Raw genomic sequence first — 17,764 nt, forward strand, 5'->3', positions numbered from 1 at the left:
ACTCTGGGTGAATTATTTAATCACTGCCAGTTATCTCTAAAGATTGGGCTTAGACAAAAATGGTGTTCAACTTTACAAAACTGTTGTAAGGCTTCAATGACTTAATCTGTGAAAATTGGTAAGCAGTCCTGGATTCTGCGTTGAATGCTCAGTGACTGTGACATCTTCCACATAGTGAAGTTGTACCACTCACTGTTCCTTCTCGGGCCCCAGCTGTCATCAGAAGCAATCCCCTTGGTTTACTCCTTTTGTGAGGAAGAAGGACTCTGACCATCCTAGTCTCAACTACTTTACCTTAAGAGACAAGTTTAATCAGACTGCCCTTCTAAGTGACTCCTACTGATCCCACCAAATTAACTGCTGGTTCCTGATGCATTCTGAGACAAAACTATCTTAGTCCACTCAGGCTGCTATGACAAAATCTCATACAGTGGGTGGCTTACAAACAAGAGGTACTGCTCACAGCTCTGGAAACAAAGTCCAGGATCACGGTGGTAGCAGACTTAGTTTCTGGTAAGGGCCCACTTCCTGGTTCACAGATGGCCGTCTACTCACTGCATTCTTGCAAGATGGAAGGGACAAAGGAATCTTTGGGATCTTTTCCATAAGAGTGTTATTTTTATTTCCCAAAGGTCCACCCTTAAAAATAGCACCTTGGGGTTAGGATTTCAACAGAAGAATTTCAGGAGGACACAAACATTCCATTGCAAAAATATACTCATGCTGAAAGCATTGTTTCCAAGGAGAGGAAAAACACAAGGAAGTTTCCCCTATATGAGATAAAACCTGAGGCAGAACCCTTTAAGAACAGTATATCACTTCTCTCTGTGGGCTGTTGGGATGCCCCTGCCAGTTAAATCTCTAACATTCAACAAATGTTTGAGTTGGATTAGATGGTACTGGGCTCTCTGAATGGCGTTTTTTCTTTCCTTTTAAACCAGACTTTTAGAAAACCTAGCTCAAAAAGAGAGAGAGTACCAGAATCTTCTCAAACGAACTCTCGAACAGAAATCTCAAGAAGTGTACCACCTTCACTTACAATGCGAAAGTAATGGTGAGTCATTTTCTATTTGCCCTATTTTAGGTGTGTTTGCATGTGAGAGAGAAACTACTTAAAAGCTGGCTAATATTCTAACCAGCTTGGAGAAAGAGCTGAGGTTATCTTCTGTGAAACCAGAACTCTAGTAGGTTCTGGAATATTAACAATAAAAGGGAACTACTGGTCTATTCAACAACATGGGATAGATTGCAAATGCAGTATGCTGAGTACAAGAACCAGATTCAAAGGCTATATACTGTGATTCTATTCACATAGTACTCTGGAAAAGGCAGAAATAAAGGAACAGAATAAATGAGAATGAACAGGAAAGAGAAGAAATTATAAACACATGACAGCTTCTTGGGGTGTGGAAATGCACCTTGATTGTGGTAGTAGTGACATGAGTGACATTAAGTACCCCTTAAAAGAGTGGTTTACTGTGCAAATTATACTTCAGTACACTTCTCATTTTGTGACACTTAGAAGAGCTACAGTTGCCACTTAGAATGTGGAATGGATAAGCTCTGGCACAAAGCCTGGTTTCTCATTTTATTTCCAGTGCAGTTTGGGAGATACAGTACATCCCTAAGATAAGGCACTTTAAAGATAGGGAAATAAGTATTTAAACTGAGACAGGTATCATACCAAGTTATACATTTATTAAAGGTAGGGTAGGTAAGGATCATTCTGCTCTCTGTAAAACAAACCCATGAATTATGAATTGTATAATATATATACGGCAGCTGAATAATACAGGTTTAACTCATCTTTTCACATCACATTTACATTCTCGATAGTTTCTTACATCCATTTTACTTTTGAATAGCATGTTAATATACAAGAGTTTCTAATCATTACAGGTACTGCAGAGATGCCAGCAGATAAAGAGCTTATAGCGTGGTTGCAACTGCAAGGAGCAGATGCAGATACAATTGAAAAGGTACATTTATAACCAAAAATGATTCCTATGATGTTGTCAAAAAGCTGCTTATCTCTTACGTACTTCGTCTTTGTTTCAGATTGTTGGACAGGGTTACACTCTTTCTGATATTCTTAACAATATCACTAAGGAAGACCTAAAGCGCCTTCAACTACGGTAAGAGGTTCAATACAGTTTGTATAACAGAACTTTTTTTTGTGTGAATATACTTTAAAATAAAGTAGAAAACATAGTGCTGGCAACTTCTCCCCTCCCCAATCTGAAGTAAATCTGGAATTCTGCTAGGTTCAAGTTAGGAAAAGGCCAAGGTATGGCATGAGGTGCCAGCATACTACACTCAGTTCTCTTTAAATGGTAACCTGCGCTCTTATTCCTGTGTCACTTTAAATGGCCTTACACAGATCCCTCAGTACTTCTGCACACGTTTCTAAGGCCAAGTCCTACCAGTGCTGGGGCACAAGTATCACCTTCATATACGAATGTTTCTGTGAAGTGCCTAAGTTAGGGACTGCGCTTTTGAGAACAGATAGCAAATGTTAACTCTGGAGTTACATACTATACTTTTTGCCATAAGGACTCCTAGATAAGTATTTGGGATTTTTAGTTTGAAATTTGCCTTTCTTAGAACTCTTTTTTATTTCACAGTGGTGGTATGTTCCACAGAATCTGGCAAGAGATCTCCCAGCACAGAGAACAGGCTCAGGTGTCCTCTGGGGCTGCAGCTACACCGGAGGAAGAGTAAGCAAATAGTCGACATGTTTGTGGCTCAAGCTTCAGCTTCCATATGCCACAAATTCTGCTGAGTTTACAAAAGAAAGACTTGTTCCATTATTTTAAGAACCTGAAGTTTTAAAGATTGTTCTTACTGAATTTTTTTAGTCTGCTACTGATAAACATTTTATAGATTTATAGAAGTACATGTAATATGAATAGTGAATCTTAATTTAGATATCCCAGCATATTAGAAAGTTCTTAGAAATTAATTTTACTTCCATGAAAAAACTCACCACACCCTACTGTAATTGATGGAAAAAGTCACCACACCCTACAGTAACTGATAGAAAGGAATAAGTGTTTAAAGAGAAGCCCCGTACCCCTTATTTATTACTATAGCACTTAAATGATAAGATAGAACAGATACAAATGTGCCTTGAATTTATTATCTAATAGGAATGTAACTTAAGATAACTTCATGTTTATGTGAATGTATAAATGGAGAAAATGAAATAATTTGGTCTTTGAAATCTTACAATAAAACATGACTAAAATCTTATAATAATAAACAATGTTGGAGAAAAAATATCGGTGTCAACAGTCTTCTGCATCCACACTACCTGTGAGGGCTAGGGGTCCTTTGAGAATATAGCAATGATTCCTCAAGGCCAGTGATCTCCAGCCAAAGAGGTGACAGGGTTGGAATACTCAAAGAATTGTTCTTCTGTTTAGACAAATGTAAACTATTTTAGGAAATAATTTGCGAGAGGAGTATACTTTTACCTGTTTTTATATATTCACACAAAGCACTTAAGCACTAATATACAACCTGCATGCCATTACTCCTTAATATAATTTACATGCTATTTAAAAAGTTTCCAAGACTTATATTTTTTGGATATTATTCCTCAAAGTTGAAAACAGAGTTCCTTATAGTTGCTGATGAATAGCCCACCCATTACATGTGGTCTCCTGTTAACTGACTGACTTGAATTTGATCCACTGGTTAGCACCACGCACTTCAAAGGGTGGGTCGCTATTGTAGATGTGATGGCCTAGTTCTTCCAGAGGCGGCTCAGGATCAGCTGTGGCAAACTGGGCAGCATCCTCGATTTCCTTCCTCACTTCAACATCAATTTCCTAAACATTAGATTATAGCACAAGAGATTTCTGAATAAATAGCAATTTAAGTGCCAACTAGAGTTCTACTCAGAACCTGTTGATGCTATAAGTGTAACTTCTAGTATTAAAAGTGCCAACAGTTGGTAACTTTGAAGAGTTTAAATGACAATTACACAGGTAGCTAACCTAGGGACTGGCTATCAATTAAAAATCCAAAGTGTATTTTTAAGAAGAAAGAACTCGGCAATTAGGGGAAGATGTAAAGGTTTTTTTGCCAATATAATTAATGTCCTGGGATAACATGTACTTTCCTATTACGCAGTTCAGTGCCCATCACATCTTAAGAACAGTCCTGAGAGATTTCACATCACTTTCTTGGCTTAGACAAACTCACTGATGACTCTGTGGCAACTTTTTTTGGGAGAGGGATTGCCAAGAAAGGAAAGCCAAAAAAAAAAGGAAAGCCAACCTTTAAAGCCAGACTTAAACCACCAAGAGTGACTATACCTTTAATTCTTCAACACTGGCAAGATTGCTGTTCACCATCCTATCCTTGAGAAGCATAATAGGGTCACTCTTACTTCTTACTTCCTGAATTTCTTCTCGTGTACGGTAACTATGGGGAGGGAAACAGTGATAGGCAAGAATTGCTTGGTGAGGTGACAGCTTAGTGAAATATAGCAGTACGTTTTGGAAAGCAAGGGGCAGGTCACTACCAATGTTGCTGCGGGAAGAACACAGGCAAACTTTCAGAACACAAGGCGGCAGCTAATAGCTTGTAAAAGTTGATTGTATCTCTTACAGGAAATTGTACACTGTAACTCACAGGGCTTCTCTTGCGTTTTGAAAACAAACCAAGTGTTGGTTTGCTTCCTTCATCTGGAAGTAATGTACGAAGGAAGAATCACATGTCCTATCTCTTCAGGCTCCTATATTTTACGTGGATAGTGGCAGCAGTGATAATTACAGACTTTGAGGCATCAGAACGCCAAGCAAGCAGAAAGTACATGTGCCTTACCTTTCTCCCTGAAAAGCCCAAAGTAGCATGGCTGGCAAAAACTTGGTTATCAGGATTTCCAATTTTAGATTATATAATACTGTATATTCTTTTCCTATATCATATTTGAAATAACACTGACTAAAAGCAAGGGTTCTCCTTTTATAAACTACTCTGTACATTTTCCCTTAGAAATCCATTCTACAAAGGCTTATTTAACTAAATTGACTTTTCAATTACAGAATTACATGCTAGAGCTACTAAGTGAAAAAGGAAAACTCACACCTTCCCATGTAACCCACCTGTTTTGATTAACATATAGCTACTTACTGAACACTCCATGAGCCAATGGGCCTTGCTTGCCATGAGTTGGAACATTTCCAAATCCTAATCCTCTTGGGGCAGAATCTGCCATGTGTAAACTTCAGGTAATACCTACATAAACTGCACACCCTCAAAATGCTACTTTCCCATAAGACCTGTTTTATGCAACAATTTCCCTCTGCAATTTAGTTATACAATGCTTTTTAAAAATTACTTCTCAGCTAACACATAGCACATATTGTAGAGATCTTCAGAATGCTTTTTATATTGGAACCAATTTCTTTAGGAGCACTGTTTTCACACTAAGTAACTCTAATTGGAGTTAGAAACTTGATGAATAAAATGAACTGATTTCAAAAGCAAATGCTTTTCATGTCAGAAACACCATTCAAAGCTCACCCACTCTGGGATCCCCACACAAACACCGCATGACTGTACCTGACTCCAGGATCACTCATACTATGTCCATGGTAACGGTAAGTCTGTAGCTCCATCAGGATGGGCCCCTAAAACAGGACCCATAAGTGGACAGTAAGATGATGGAACAGCATGCCAATAGTTCCCGCCTCAAAAGGAAGACCCCTGTAGCAACCAATATATTTTGGTTATCACCTATAAATCAGCCGAGTTGACAGGAATTTTTGACACCTATTTTATTGCCCATTTCAGCCTTTTGTGTGTGTGGGGGGATACTGGCGATGGAATCCAGGGATTCACACACTGTATGAAAGTGCTCTACCACCGAGCTATACCCTCAGCCCTTTTGTTTTTTTTTTTTAATTTTTTTTTTTGTACCAGAAATTGAACTCAGGACCTTGCATTTCCTTTTTATTGTTTCGAGACATGATCTCACTAAGTACACCAGGCTGTCCTTCAACTTTCGATTCTCCTTCCTCAGTCTCCTGAATAGCTAGGATTACAGCTCACCCATCTCATTTCTAATAGGAAGTTAGTAAAGCAACCCGCCAATAGTTTGTTTTCAAGAAAACAAAACAAAACAAAACAAAACAAAACAAAACACTGAGCACATTACAGAGCCCATGGATACTGGGTAGGTAGATTTCCGTTTCTACCTCAGTAAATTTGGCCCATTTCATGCAGTGTTTCACAGGGGATGACAGCCAATCCCACTTCACCTGGACCTTGCTGATGTGCAAAAACAGCCAGCAGACACCAATAATCTCTGATACCTCAAACCTAACAACTCTGCTGTGCAGCACCAAGTGGCTTGTTTATGCCACACTAACGTGCTCAATGTGTTTTTATTGAAAGGAAGGGGATGGATAAAGGAACCCTGGGTAGTCTGGTGTAGTAAGTGGGATGGGGACCTGGCTCAGGCCACGTGCTTGGGGTTTCTAATCTTGGCTCTAAGATATGGTAGCCATATTCTTGAACTGCTATGCCTCAGTTTTCTCATCAGCAAAATAGGCAAAACATACCTAATTCAGAATTGTAAAGATTAAAAAAAAATGTAAAAAGTATACTGCCTAACATGTATCGATCCTTCAACTGTCCCTCTCTTTCTGGAATCATAGTGGGTTGGGCTGAGGTGACAAGGAGGATTCCAGATCCTCCCCTCAGTTCCAAGATCAGGATTTCATCATCACATCCTATAAACTCTTGTTTCTGTTCAAGGTTAAGCCCTACATTTCCTTTTCAAATACAGAGAAATGGGGACAACACCCACCCCCCAGGGTCTAGCCCCCTTGCTCCTTTTTTTTGGGTAGTACATTTTACAATCATCTTGGGGAGTTAGTACAAATGTATAATATACCTTCTTTTCTTTTAAATCCTCTTCCCTCTCTATTCACCTTTCCTCTAGTTCCTCTTTGCCCCTTTTCATTCTTGTTGATACAATTAATCATAGTTCATTTTTTATGCCATATTATGTCCACATTCATTGAGGTTATTAGGACCTTGTACCTGGGACATCTTCACTCTATTTCCCCATCTCCTCCTCTCAGCCCTCCCCTTTGGTCCCCTGCACCTCTTTTATCTGCAAGAGATCCATCACCTTGGTTTGTTCTACCTTTCCTTAGACTTACGGTCCTAATATAGACTGCCCAGCCCGCTGTAGCCAACCTTAGTCCTGCTGTAGTTTACCCTTCTCATTGTCTCATGGCACATTACCTCTTCCTCCTGGCTTCCTTTCCCTCTTTCCTAACATTTTCATCACTGCTAACCACATGTGATTTGCATTACTGCCCAAACGTACACATATGGCATGTCACTGTCACTGTTAGGTAAACCACATGAGCTGTAGAACAGTGACTTAGGGAGAACTATTACTAAATTTCTACCAATGTTGAAGGTACTCTTTAGGTCAATACCACTGTTCCCCTCTCCCTTACTTCCATATACTAGAACTAAAAGGTAAAGTTTCTGAAAGAAGGATGCAGCAAAACTAAGATTATACACTTTAACCATGTTGTTTAATTTGTATAAAACCAGTTTCTATTGAATGCAAAGTTCCTAGCTGGATAATGTGAGAAACCCCAATCTGGTCACTCAAGTGGCTTATGATTAATGGGGCGGGGCACATAATGAACCTCACCGAAAGGCAAAATAGATTATCCATGATGAGAAGACACGAAAACCGTAGGAAGCATTCGAAGAGTTAACCTCAAGTGAAGGAAATGTGGAGTGTCTCTGAGGTGCACTACTCAGACCATGCTATTCATTTTTTTTGGGGGGGGGGGTTTTCTCCAGTACCAGGAACCGAACTCACGACCTTGCGCTTCCCAGGCAGGCGCTTTGCAGCTGAGCTAAATCCCCAGCCCCTGACCATGCTATTCATATTTACTCACTCACCGGACTGGGCTCCACTTCTATCTTATATACCTCAATCAGCAGCCATCCCTGAGTAACTACAATAGGCACGTTGGAAGCCTTCTTTGAACTTTAAAAGACATAAATGTCATTGAAAATTTTTAGCCCAGAGGCCTAAGAGAAAGTTTCTGGACAGTCTTACCTTCCCAGATCTACAATAGGCAGCTGCAAACCTTGTTGCTTCTCGGACACACAGGATATCCATTCCATCTACCTGTTAATAAAGGTGAAAGGAGCAGAACACAAACTGTCCAAACCCACTTTATACTTTCGGCGGAGCAGTGGTGGGGGTGGAACGCAGGGCTTCATGCCTGCTAGGCAAGTGCTCTACCACTAAGCCACACTCCCAGCTTCCCCATTTTACTTCGACACAACCCATTCATGTGTAAGAAGATAAAAGATTGCAAGTTTTCTAAGACTGCCAAAAGTGCGCAGAAGGACATCTAGCTGAGAGGGTGTGGCTCTGGGTCTACAACAGGTGTTCTTACCCTCAGCCCAGGAATAAAATCGCCTCTCTTGTAGTAATCGGTGCTGGCTGCGGCTCGCTCAACAGATGTTCCCATTCCATAGCGGTTATTCTCACAGATGAAAATACAAGGTAATTTCCACAATGCTGCCATATTGTAAGCTTCAAATATCTGACCCTGGAAGTATGTACAGAAAGTTCAAGTGGTTTCATTTTGCTTATTTTTCTGGACCTCATCCTCATCATCCCTGACAGTTGTTATTCTGCCTAAGGTTGTTGCAACTGCCTGAAGGCTAAAAAGCCTCATCTTCTAAAACCAAGTTCCTGGTGGCAAGGGAAAAGAACATGTGTTGGGAGCAGCGAGGAGAAACGGCAGGCATCACACTCTTGCAACTAAGGGAAGTGACAAATGAGAAAACTGGTTTGTTTGGGGACCCACTAGTAAGATGGTGTACACTGGGAAAAAATCATGTAAAAATGTGTTTTATGCTTTATTATAATTATCAGATCTACTGGATAATCAGAGTGAAGCATCACCTGAGAATAAGCTCTAGAACAGGGACTCACTGAGTGCCTTATAAACAGCAAAGAAATGAAGGGTCGGGCTCAGACACCAATATAGGAATTTGACATTTCCCTGGCATCCAAGAGAAGGAGCCTGTATATTATAATACTGGTTTGCAACAGGTCAGACATTTAAAAGGAAGAAAAGGATCTTCACCACAGAGCACTTGTGAAGCACTAATCAGAGCAAAACAGAGGTCCCTCACAGGAATGTGCCCCATAAGGTTCTGGCGAAACATGCCAGGAAGTAAATCTCCAATACAGCCTTAAAATCAAACGTCACCTTGCTATATGAAATGTTATTTCAACTGATAAGTAACACTGCATTTCTTTATGAACTTAACTATGAACTTTCAAGCTTTGGAAATAAAATCACCACTGGAAAGTGAAGAGATACATACTTACCTGATTAGCAGCACCATCACCATATAATGTCAAACAGACTTCGTCTTTCCCATTGTACTTGCAGGCCAGAGCAATCCCAGCTCCCAAGGGCACCTAACATGAAGGATGACGGAGAAAGGAACCACAGAAACCCTTCAGAGGAGCAGTACTCTGAATTTTAACTCCTGAACAGGGTCGGAGACAGCAATTTTACTGTTGCCACAAACTCTTCCTATCCTAACCCTGCCTTTGTTCCCTCACCCCAATATTTTCAACTAATCAGTAAAGTAACACGAATAAATACTATGTTTCAACCAGCTGACCATGACATTTCTGTACCCACGGGTTCAACGACAAATCCTACAGTCAAAAAAGAAAACCTAGATTTAAAACATATTTAATAGAATCTTACTATAGCAGAAATAATTGCATGTTGTTAATTTGCTCCTGAGATTCTACCCTCCCCCGCTTCTAGTCTGGCCCCAGTGTTAGCACTGCCTAGGAGCACACAGAGGGCAAAGGTGATGTGATGAAGCAATTAACACACTGAAATATAAAAGGTGAAAGAAAGGCTAGCTCCACTACTAGAGGCTTTTGCTTACTTATAAATACCTGAAAAATAAATTTTAAATCACTATCCAAATCTACTTATTAATTGCTCATAGGGTAGGGTAAGAAGGAATAGGTCTTTAAAAGCAAACCAGTCCCTCAAGTACTGAAATCCTGAGCCAAGATCAAGTCTATGGAAGCATATGATCCTCATACTCAGCTACCTGAGCTCCGACAATGCCGTTGCCCCCGTAGAAGTTCTTCGCATACATGTGCATAGATCCTCCTTTCCCTTTAGCACAACCTCCTCTTCGTCCTAGAAATGGCAGTATATCGCGCAGGTATAAAAAAAACAAATATTCAAAACAAAACCATACCCCATATTCTTCCTCTTGAGGCCAGTTCAATCATTTTCTGTCCCTCCACAAAAACCTCATTTCTCTGTCCTTCAGTAAGGAAGGTCAGATTAATCCCATGTCCTTGACCATTCCCTCTGCTCCTTCAGATGTTTGCCCCTGCCCACTTAGTTGCCTTCAGACGTTTAGTGTGGTATGCTGAGCTTTTTTCGCCGGTTGCACACATCTTCTGACTTCTCCTACATGAGTACACTAAACAGTTTAATAACAGTCAAGGAGGACAAGAAATACTAAAACGATTCCTAGAACCTACACTATACACTGTGGAATGCTTCACCCCAAATTACTTTATGATTGCTGGTTTTCTGTTGGCATGCTGGAGCGAGATCAAACCACATTCTCACTGTACTGTACACCACTAATGTTTTTAAAATTTTTACCTGAGGGCCCAGATGACTTCACAAATGGTCAATTTACTCAAAAGCATAATAGACGTACCAGAGCACTAAACGAGAGGTTTTTTATTTTGTTTTTAATATTAAACTCAAAATCGATTTTAATACTCAGAACAGGGGGCTGGGGATATAGTTCAGCTGCACAAGAACCTGTCTGGCAAGTGCAAGGTCCTGAGTTCGAGTCCCAGCACCAAAAAAAAAAAAAAAAAAAAAAGATCCTTTCTAATACTCAGAACAGTCAGCATCTTATTGGGAGCTATTTGAAAATGCCATCAACTCACTCCCCCTTTTTGTAAATCCACAGCAAACCTGTTAGTTCTGCTAGAATCTCTCGGACAGAAAGGCCCCGAGTAAAGGTAAAGCCATGAGCCCGGTAGGCTGTGATCAGATGGTCCGTAGGATTTATGCCAGCCTCGAGTCCCACACAGCAGGCTTCCTGCATTAAAAGGGGAAGAAACCATGAGGTAACATAATACACATTTCTGGATAAAAAAGGTTTCTGTTAGACCAAATGCTGTGAAGCATTATGTTATGAAACATGGGTGAGTAGAACTAGTAAAAATAACCACAGAAAGTGGCTATTTTTTTTTTTTTATCAAAAGCAAAGTGGAGAGCAAGGGCCAAACCAGAAGCCATAAACTAATAACCTGCAGGTGTACTGTTTCCTCTGTAGAGTGATTAAAAAGTAGAACAAAAGCAAACAAAACATGGGCCGGGGATGTAGCTTAGCAGCATAAGTGTTTGCCTGGCAAGCCTGAGATTGTGAGTTTGATTCCCGGTGCCAAAAAAAACACAAAGAGCTAGGCTCAACAAGGCACTAAGGCAGAAGGACTGAGTCTGATATGCAACTTAGTGGAGCACTGTCTCAATAAAATGGCTGAGGATGTACTCAGTGGTAAAGCGCCCCTGGGTCTGGTCCCTAGTACCACCACCAGAAAAGGGGAAAAAAAAAAGCCTGAGTCAGATGCCAATGTTAAAACATTGAGGGAATGTCATATGAAAATTGAGTCTTCTGTCTCTTTCTGGAAAAGCAACCAATAGGAAGCCGTAGGCCACTCTCTTCATCTAGTATGAACTGGCTAGAACCAAGTCTGGCCTCCTCCTAGGTACGAAGCACCCATCCCAGCTTACTATTGGTTGTGTCACCATTCTCCATGTTTCACATTTTTGGCTTTCTTCGCTCACTCACTATACCTAGCTGGGCCTTGGACACATTTGAATTTGTAATCCCTGGCCTAAACCTACAAAGTGACAGACCAACAAAACAACCCTTTCTCCAAAGAGGGTACAGATTACTGCAATGCCAGAAAATTTTAAAATAACAGCATTCTATCTAAGAGCAGGTACAGGATACTATGTGTGAATGAATGCTTTAGCCTAAACTTCATAGTGGGTTTTGGCATTCTAGTTTTTATTGTAAAATACCAGCCTGAAATCTGAAAAGGACAGTAAAAACCAATCAGCAGTAACTCTTTAAACACCTAAGTAACACAACTACACAGCCACCACTCACTTGACCATCACACAAGTGGCAGAAACCACGGATGATTTTCTGCTTATACAGTTGGTCTGCCTTTAACTCCATTCGGCGCACAGTCTGCATCATCCTGTAGTATTTGAGTCCGTCTTCCCTGGTGAGCACTGTGGTGACAGGTGGGCCCTCTTCCAGCCGGTGAAGATCACATTTCTGAGGTGAAGTAAAGGTGGGCATCCTCTAGTTACTGCACAGCAAACACTGCTGACTCGTTCTACGATCCAACTCCCTTACAAATGATACTCAAGTTGAAAAACAGCAAAGGAGCACATCGGCCATGTCACATTGCTTCTGATGCCCTCAATCTATAAACCTCACTGTCCAATGGGATGGGCGTAGGGTGATCTAAGATCTCATTTTCACTGAAAACCCCTAGAACTCAACTGAGTTATAGACTGAAAGACGAATCTTCAAAGAGACATTTAAGAATCTTATTCAAATGTTTCACTGAATCACACCCTAAACTTTGGAGTAAGTTTCTATTATTTTTAAGCAGCCCCCCCAAAAAAAAACCACCAGCAAACTACTAAAAATAAATACTTATTTTTGCTAAACTTCTTTAAACTTTTGATTCTGGGACATTTGGAAGAAAATAACAAAATAAGTCCAAATATTAACGTTTCATTCTAAATGTAAAACTATACCAAAGGGTACCTATGGAAATACAGCACAAAATAAAACAATTCTTACCTTAATTTCAAATGTAGCATCATTTGCAAAATTACGGGATGCCACTAGCACTCTGCTCGACTAAAAAGAGAAAAATATACAAATAAATCAGTATTTTTTAGTCACTTATTTTAGAAAGTCATTATTATCATGAATCTGTTAGAAAGACGCAGTCATGAAACTAATAAGCCCCAAAATGTTCCTAGACTTCTATTCTATTCACTATCCTCGTATATTCCTTGCCTTCTAAAATGAATTCATGTTTTGACCAATGAAACACTATCATATCCCTATCAGAAGCCAAAGAGAATGGTGTCAAAAACCAAACCCATATATTTGGTCATTTTATTTCAAAGACATTATAGTGAGATTATAATGAAATCAATAGCCAAGTTGAAGAGACTAAATATTCTGTGAACTTTATTTGTGCTATTCTTAGCCATAACATGATACTGTTCATTTGAGCACTCTAGAAGTTCATTTCCAAAGTTATACTTCAAATAAAGCTACCAGTTAATTTCTATTCCAAGCAAACTTCACTTATCTATGACATAGACTTGTAAAGAAAAATACTTTAAACTACTACAAGTAAGAGATAAATACATTAGTGAGAAGCACACAAGATAGAAGCAAAGATATTTAGCACCCTGACTTAAAAAAAAGGACTTGAGTCATCAGCTTTACAATACGGACAGCCTAAAGCTTAGGCAGGCTCCTCCTAAAGCCTCAGAAGGAAAAATTGTCTAAAAGTGTTCCCTTCTTGGGTAGCTATCACTACTGGAAATAATTTCTTTACACTTTTAGAACTGAACAGAACTGGTCACAATAAAAATATTCTATGTGATGGCTAAGATTCAGGTTAGACCACAAAGACTTAAAATTAGCAATGCTGAACTACCGTAGCCTCTTTCTGCCATATTTTCGCATGCTGACATGTAAACCTGTGTATCTTTCCAGGGAGACTTGAAGCATACTCATCAGATCCCATTAAAAAGCATGTTTGATCTATAGTCGTAAAATGGTTTGTTACCGTCCAAATTCTAGCACTAGACTTAATCATAGTGAAGAGTTAGGATCAACCTGCCAAAAGTACTCCTGAGTATACAAGCCAGTAGGGAGAAAGCTAGTATCGATTTATGTCTTTGCCTTATCAGTGAGGAAAATGTTCCAAGACCCCCAATTAATGCCTAAAGTCACCAGTAGTATGCAACCTGATATACAAGCCCTGCAAAACTGAGATGGTTGATGAGATAACCAAGAGGGTGCCTCAGTGACTAACAGGAAGGTAGCATATACACAGTAGAGACCTGGACAAAGGGATATTCACTCTCTAAACTGGACACTAAGATTTCAACACACTACTCAGAATGGCACACAAAGTTCCTAACTTGTTTACTTCTGGAACTTCCCATTTAGTATTTTCAGACAATAGCAGACCACAGGCAACTGAAACCAAGGAAAGCAGAACCTCAGTTAAGGGAGGACTACTATACCATTATCTGATAAAACCAACAAAGAGACAGTGATACTGCCGAAGAGGGGAGAAAAACCCTAAATACTAAAGATAAATACCTCCTCTAAATTTGAGGTAGGGTCTACTAATCTGTCTTGGAATGAAGAACATTTGGGAATTGAGGAAGAAGTAAAGTCAAGAGGGAACTAGCAAACAAATGGTTATGTTTGCCAATCATAACACTGATTTTTTTGGCAGTTAAAATTATTTGGCAGAGCCAGAAATATCTGTTGTATTGTGAAATAAATTTCCAGGTACAACTACGGAAACTACAGTATTTGGAATGATATAAAAGTAGAGACCAAACTAGCTAGGCAACAGTAACAGAGAAAAGGTAAATTCTCAATCATAAAGTCAAACAGTGAAGGATGACAGGCAGTGCTATATAACAAAGAGCAGGAAGGGCAAAAATTAGGACTTCCAGAAAGATTATTTTCTCACCTAGATTCAACTGTATGAATCTCAAAAATAAACATAACCACTGATATAACGGGGTAAAAGAAAAAATTAAAGAAGCTAAAAGTCCTATCGGAAGTGTGTCTATCATTATTTTAACTGAGATTGCTGAAAAGATAACTTTATCTTTCATTTTCTTTGGAGGGTCATTAAAAGTCTCCTTTAGATAGGAGGCCTTCCCCCACCCTGTGTTTGTTGCTGGGGATTGAACCCAGGGCCTCACACATGCTAAGCACATGCTCTACTACTATGCTATGCCCCCAGTCCCTAAATGAGATTCCTCTTTGACAGAGACCATGAACAATTTATTCAATAAAGTAAAAACATTAACTTCCTAAATACATAGGAATCATTCAAATACAGGAAAATATTTTTTTAAATTCCATATTCTACCAGTGTAAGTTAAAAACCTTAACCACTACTCATAAAGCTAAAGAATAATGGTAGAAAAGATGTCACAAAAGGAATCATAACAGAAATACAAACAATAAGACAAAAATTTTCAAATACAATTCAGTCTCTCTCCATGAAGAACCTCAAAAACTATCCTCATTCAAACATGAAATCACAATCTTATAATTCATTTCAAAGCTTCATTTCAAACACTCTGTGATGAGATGATGATAATCCAAGCTTGAGACAGACCTCCAAATCTCCATCCCTCCAAAATAAGAGAATAAAAAATGCAAAGGGAAAAAGCCATGCAGAGTCCTGAATGGGAAGATAAGGACAGTAACTTTAGGCAGAAATGTCATAGCCATCAAACTACCTAATCTTTCTCCCTGTGCTGATATCAAGCAGATGGTACTACAAGTACATGAGTTTGCCTAGGTTGGGTGAGCCACTGCTTATTACTTCTTAGAATTTTTTGGGAAAAGGTTTATATTTTAAAATGTCTTTTTAGGGCTGGGGATTTTTAGCTCAGTGGCAAAAGCGCCTGCCTGGCAAGTGCAAGGTCATGAGTTCGGTTCCCGGTACCGGAGAAAAACAAACAAACAAAAAATAATATGTCTTTTTACATGTATAATATAAAAGTAAAACCCATGATCTAGTTTGTATTATACTTAAGAAAAAGATTTTCGGCCGGGGATATAGCTCAGTGGCACAAGTGCCTGCATGGCAAGCTCGGGGTCCTGAGTTAGATTTCCAGTACCAAAAAAAAAAAGATTTTCATATTTATACAAAATATAGCTTACATATTAGTTTAATATTTCATTCTTTAGAAAGATAAAAGTAAAACTTAATTTTTGATAGCTTTAGAAGCTTCAGGAATGGTTCCTAATTATCATGTAAGTATAGTCACAAAGAAAACTAATTATCTGAAGAGTTTATACTACGAAGTGAGAAGAAAACTGGGCACTTTCTAAGGTGATTTCATCTGTGAAATTGAATTTTTTTCCTGCTGTAAAGTATGGAAAAAGAACCCTACAAATATAGGAAATGATAAATCTAACTTTCAGAAAAAATAACAAACATACATCAAGGGACTAGGGATGTAGCTAAATGGTAGAGCAGTTGCCCAGCATGGCCTGGGACCCCAGATTTGATCCCTAATACTGCCTTCCATCAATAGTCTAACAATAAAAATTTAAGGATGTGCTGCTTTCTACCAACAGTTATTCCCAAATGGGATGACATCTTTAAAGCAGAAACTCTGCTAGAAAGGTACGAAATTTAACATATTTTTAGTAGTTTCAAATTCCAATTTAATTTTTGAAAGCTTCCATGTTTGATTTCAGTAATAGCTTTGAAACTTTGTTCCTTTCCATTACTGAAGTTTCCTTTCCACTGTTGAAGCCTCAACAAAGCTTCTGTTTTTAATTCTACTGTATTTCTTGTCCACCTCAAAGCTATAAGCAAACTTTACCTTTAGCTAACTTATTTCTGCCCATAAGTAAGACACTGTACATTGAAAACGTGCCTCTATTACTCATGTTCAACTAAAAAATTGATGTGTGGTTTAAGTTAGGTAAAGAGCATATGACGTACCTAGTCTATTGCCTGAAACACATCAACAGCTCAGCAGCCCGATACAGTGGTACACTCATAACCCCATCTACTCAGGAGACTGAAGCAGAAAATGAGGAGTGCAGGGCTGGCCTTAGCAATCCAGGGAAACCCTGTCTCAAAATTTTTAAAAAAGGGCTGGGGAATGTAGTTCAGTGGCCAAGTGCCCCTGGGTTTGAGTTTGAGTACCACAAAAAGCCTCACTAAATGTTGACTATATCGTGCATATACGCACAGATACATCATAGAAGTATGCTTCCAGTTACAATTCAAATGTTGATAGAGTATCTGAGTAAGCCTCTGTGTGTTTGAGACGGAGGATAAGTTTGCACCGGGTTCTGCTTGATTGCTCCTGAACTGACTGCCAAGAAAAGCTCAAATGTAGACAGGGAGGGAGGGAAGGTTTTTACCAGCCTAACCCTGTCTGAACTCTCCTCAGGGCCCAGCACAGATGTTCACCAAAAGTATACCAAACTGGGCAATCCATAAAATGCTACAAATAGTAATGCTATTCAAAACAAACGGCAACTAAGTGCCAGGCGCGGTGGAGAAAGGTGTGCACGTGCCACTCATTGAACGCTGACGACAACCCTACCAGGTAGGCACTTACGTACTGGGCTCTGATTTTCTGCACTTCGGCGATGCGAGGACTGGTCACGGGGGCAGTTTTGGAAAAGGGCCGTTATGGGGACCTCGCGCTTGCCCGGGTACGGGCTGGGGCTGCGGGAGACGCGAGCTCACTGCGCACGGAGCTGGGGGCATCGCCGGGCGCCCGCTCGCCGCCGCTCCTCGCGGGCCGGGAGTGGACACGGCCGCGCCGGGGAGAACAAAGGTCGCGGCCCCCCT

At 39.8% G+C, this 17,764-nt stretch overlaps 2 protein-coding genes across 2 annotated transcripts in view; one reads left to right on the forward strand and one right to left on the reverse strand.

The window, feature by feature from the left end:
• Positions 1–2,849, forward strand: part of Map3k15 (mitogen-activated protein kinase kinase kinase 15) — a gene marked incomplete at its 5' end in the record, with an annotated part of 93,807 nt that extends 90,958 nt beyond the window's left edge. Inside the window, 1 exon segment of the mRNA XM_013509902.1 lies at positions 942–2,849. Coding sequence (XP_013365356.1) covers positions 942–1,116 — 175 coding nt within the window.
• The window catches only part of Pdha1 (pyruvate dehydrogenase (lipoamide) alpha 1), a 16,436-nt gene continuing 350 nt past the window's right edge, over positions 1,679–17,764 (reverse strand). Inside the window, exons 2-11 of the mRNA XM_005414433.2 lie at positions 12,964–13,023; positions 12,253–12,426; positions 11,049–11,175; positions 10,153–10,244; positions 9,401–9,493; positions 8,454–8,609; positions 8,108–8,179; positions 5,575–5,642; positions 4,323–4,431; positions 1,679–3,833 (exon numbers count right to left, since the gene is read on the reverse strand). Coding sequence (XP_005414490.1) covers positions 3,669–3,833; positions 4,323–4,431; positions 5,575–5,642; positions 8,108–8,179; positions 8,454–8,609; positions 9,401–9,493; positions 10,153–10,244; positions 11,049–11,175; positions 12,253–12,426; positions 12,964–13,023 — 1,116 coding nt within the window. The 3' untranslated portion in view covers positions 1,679–3,668. The remainder of the gene's footprint in view (positions 3,834–4,322; positions 4,432–5,574; positions 5,643–8,107; positions 8,180–8,453; positions 8,610–9,400; positions 9,494–10,152; positions 10,245–11,048; positions 11,176–12,252; positions 12,427–12,963; positions 13,024–17,764) is intronic.

This window comes from Chinchilla lanigera, unplaced genomic scaffold (genome assembly GCF_000276665.1).
Source record: "Chinchilla lanigera isolate Chin_1 unplaced genomic scaffold, ChiLan1.0 scaffold00185, whole genome shotgun sequence".
In the NCBI taxonomy this organism is placed as follows: Eukaryota; Metazoa; Chordata; class Mammalia; order Rodentia; family Chinchillidae; genus Chinchilla; species Chinchilla lanigera.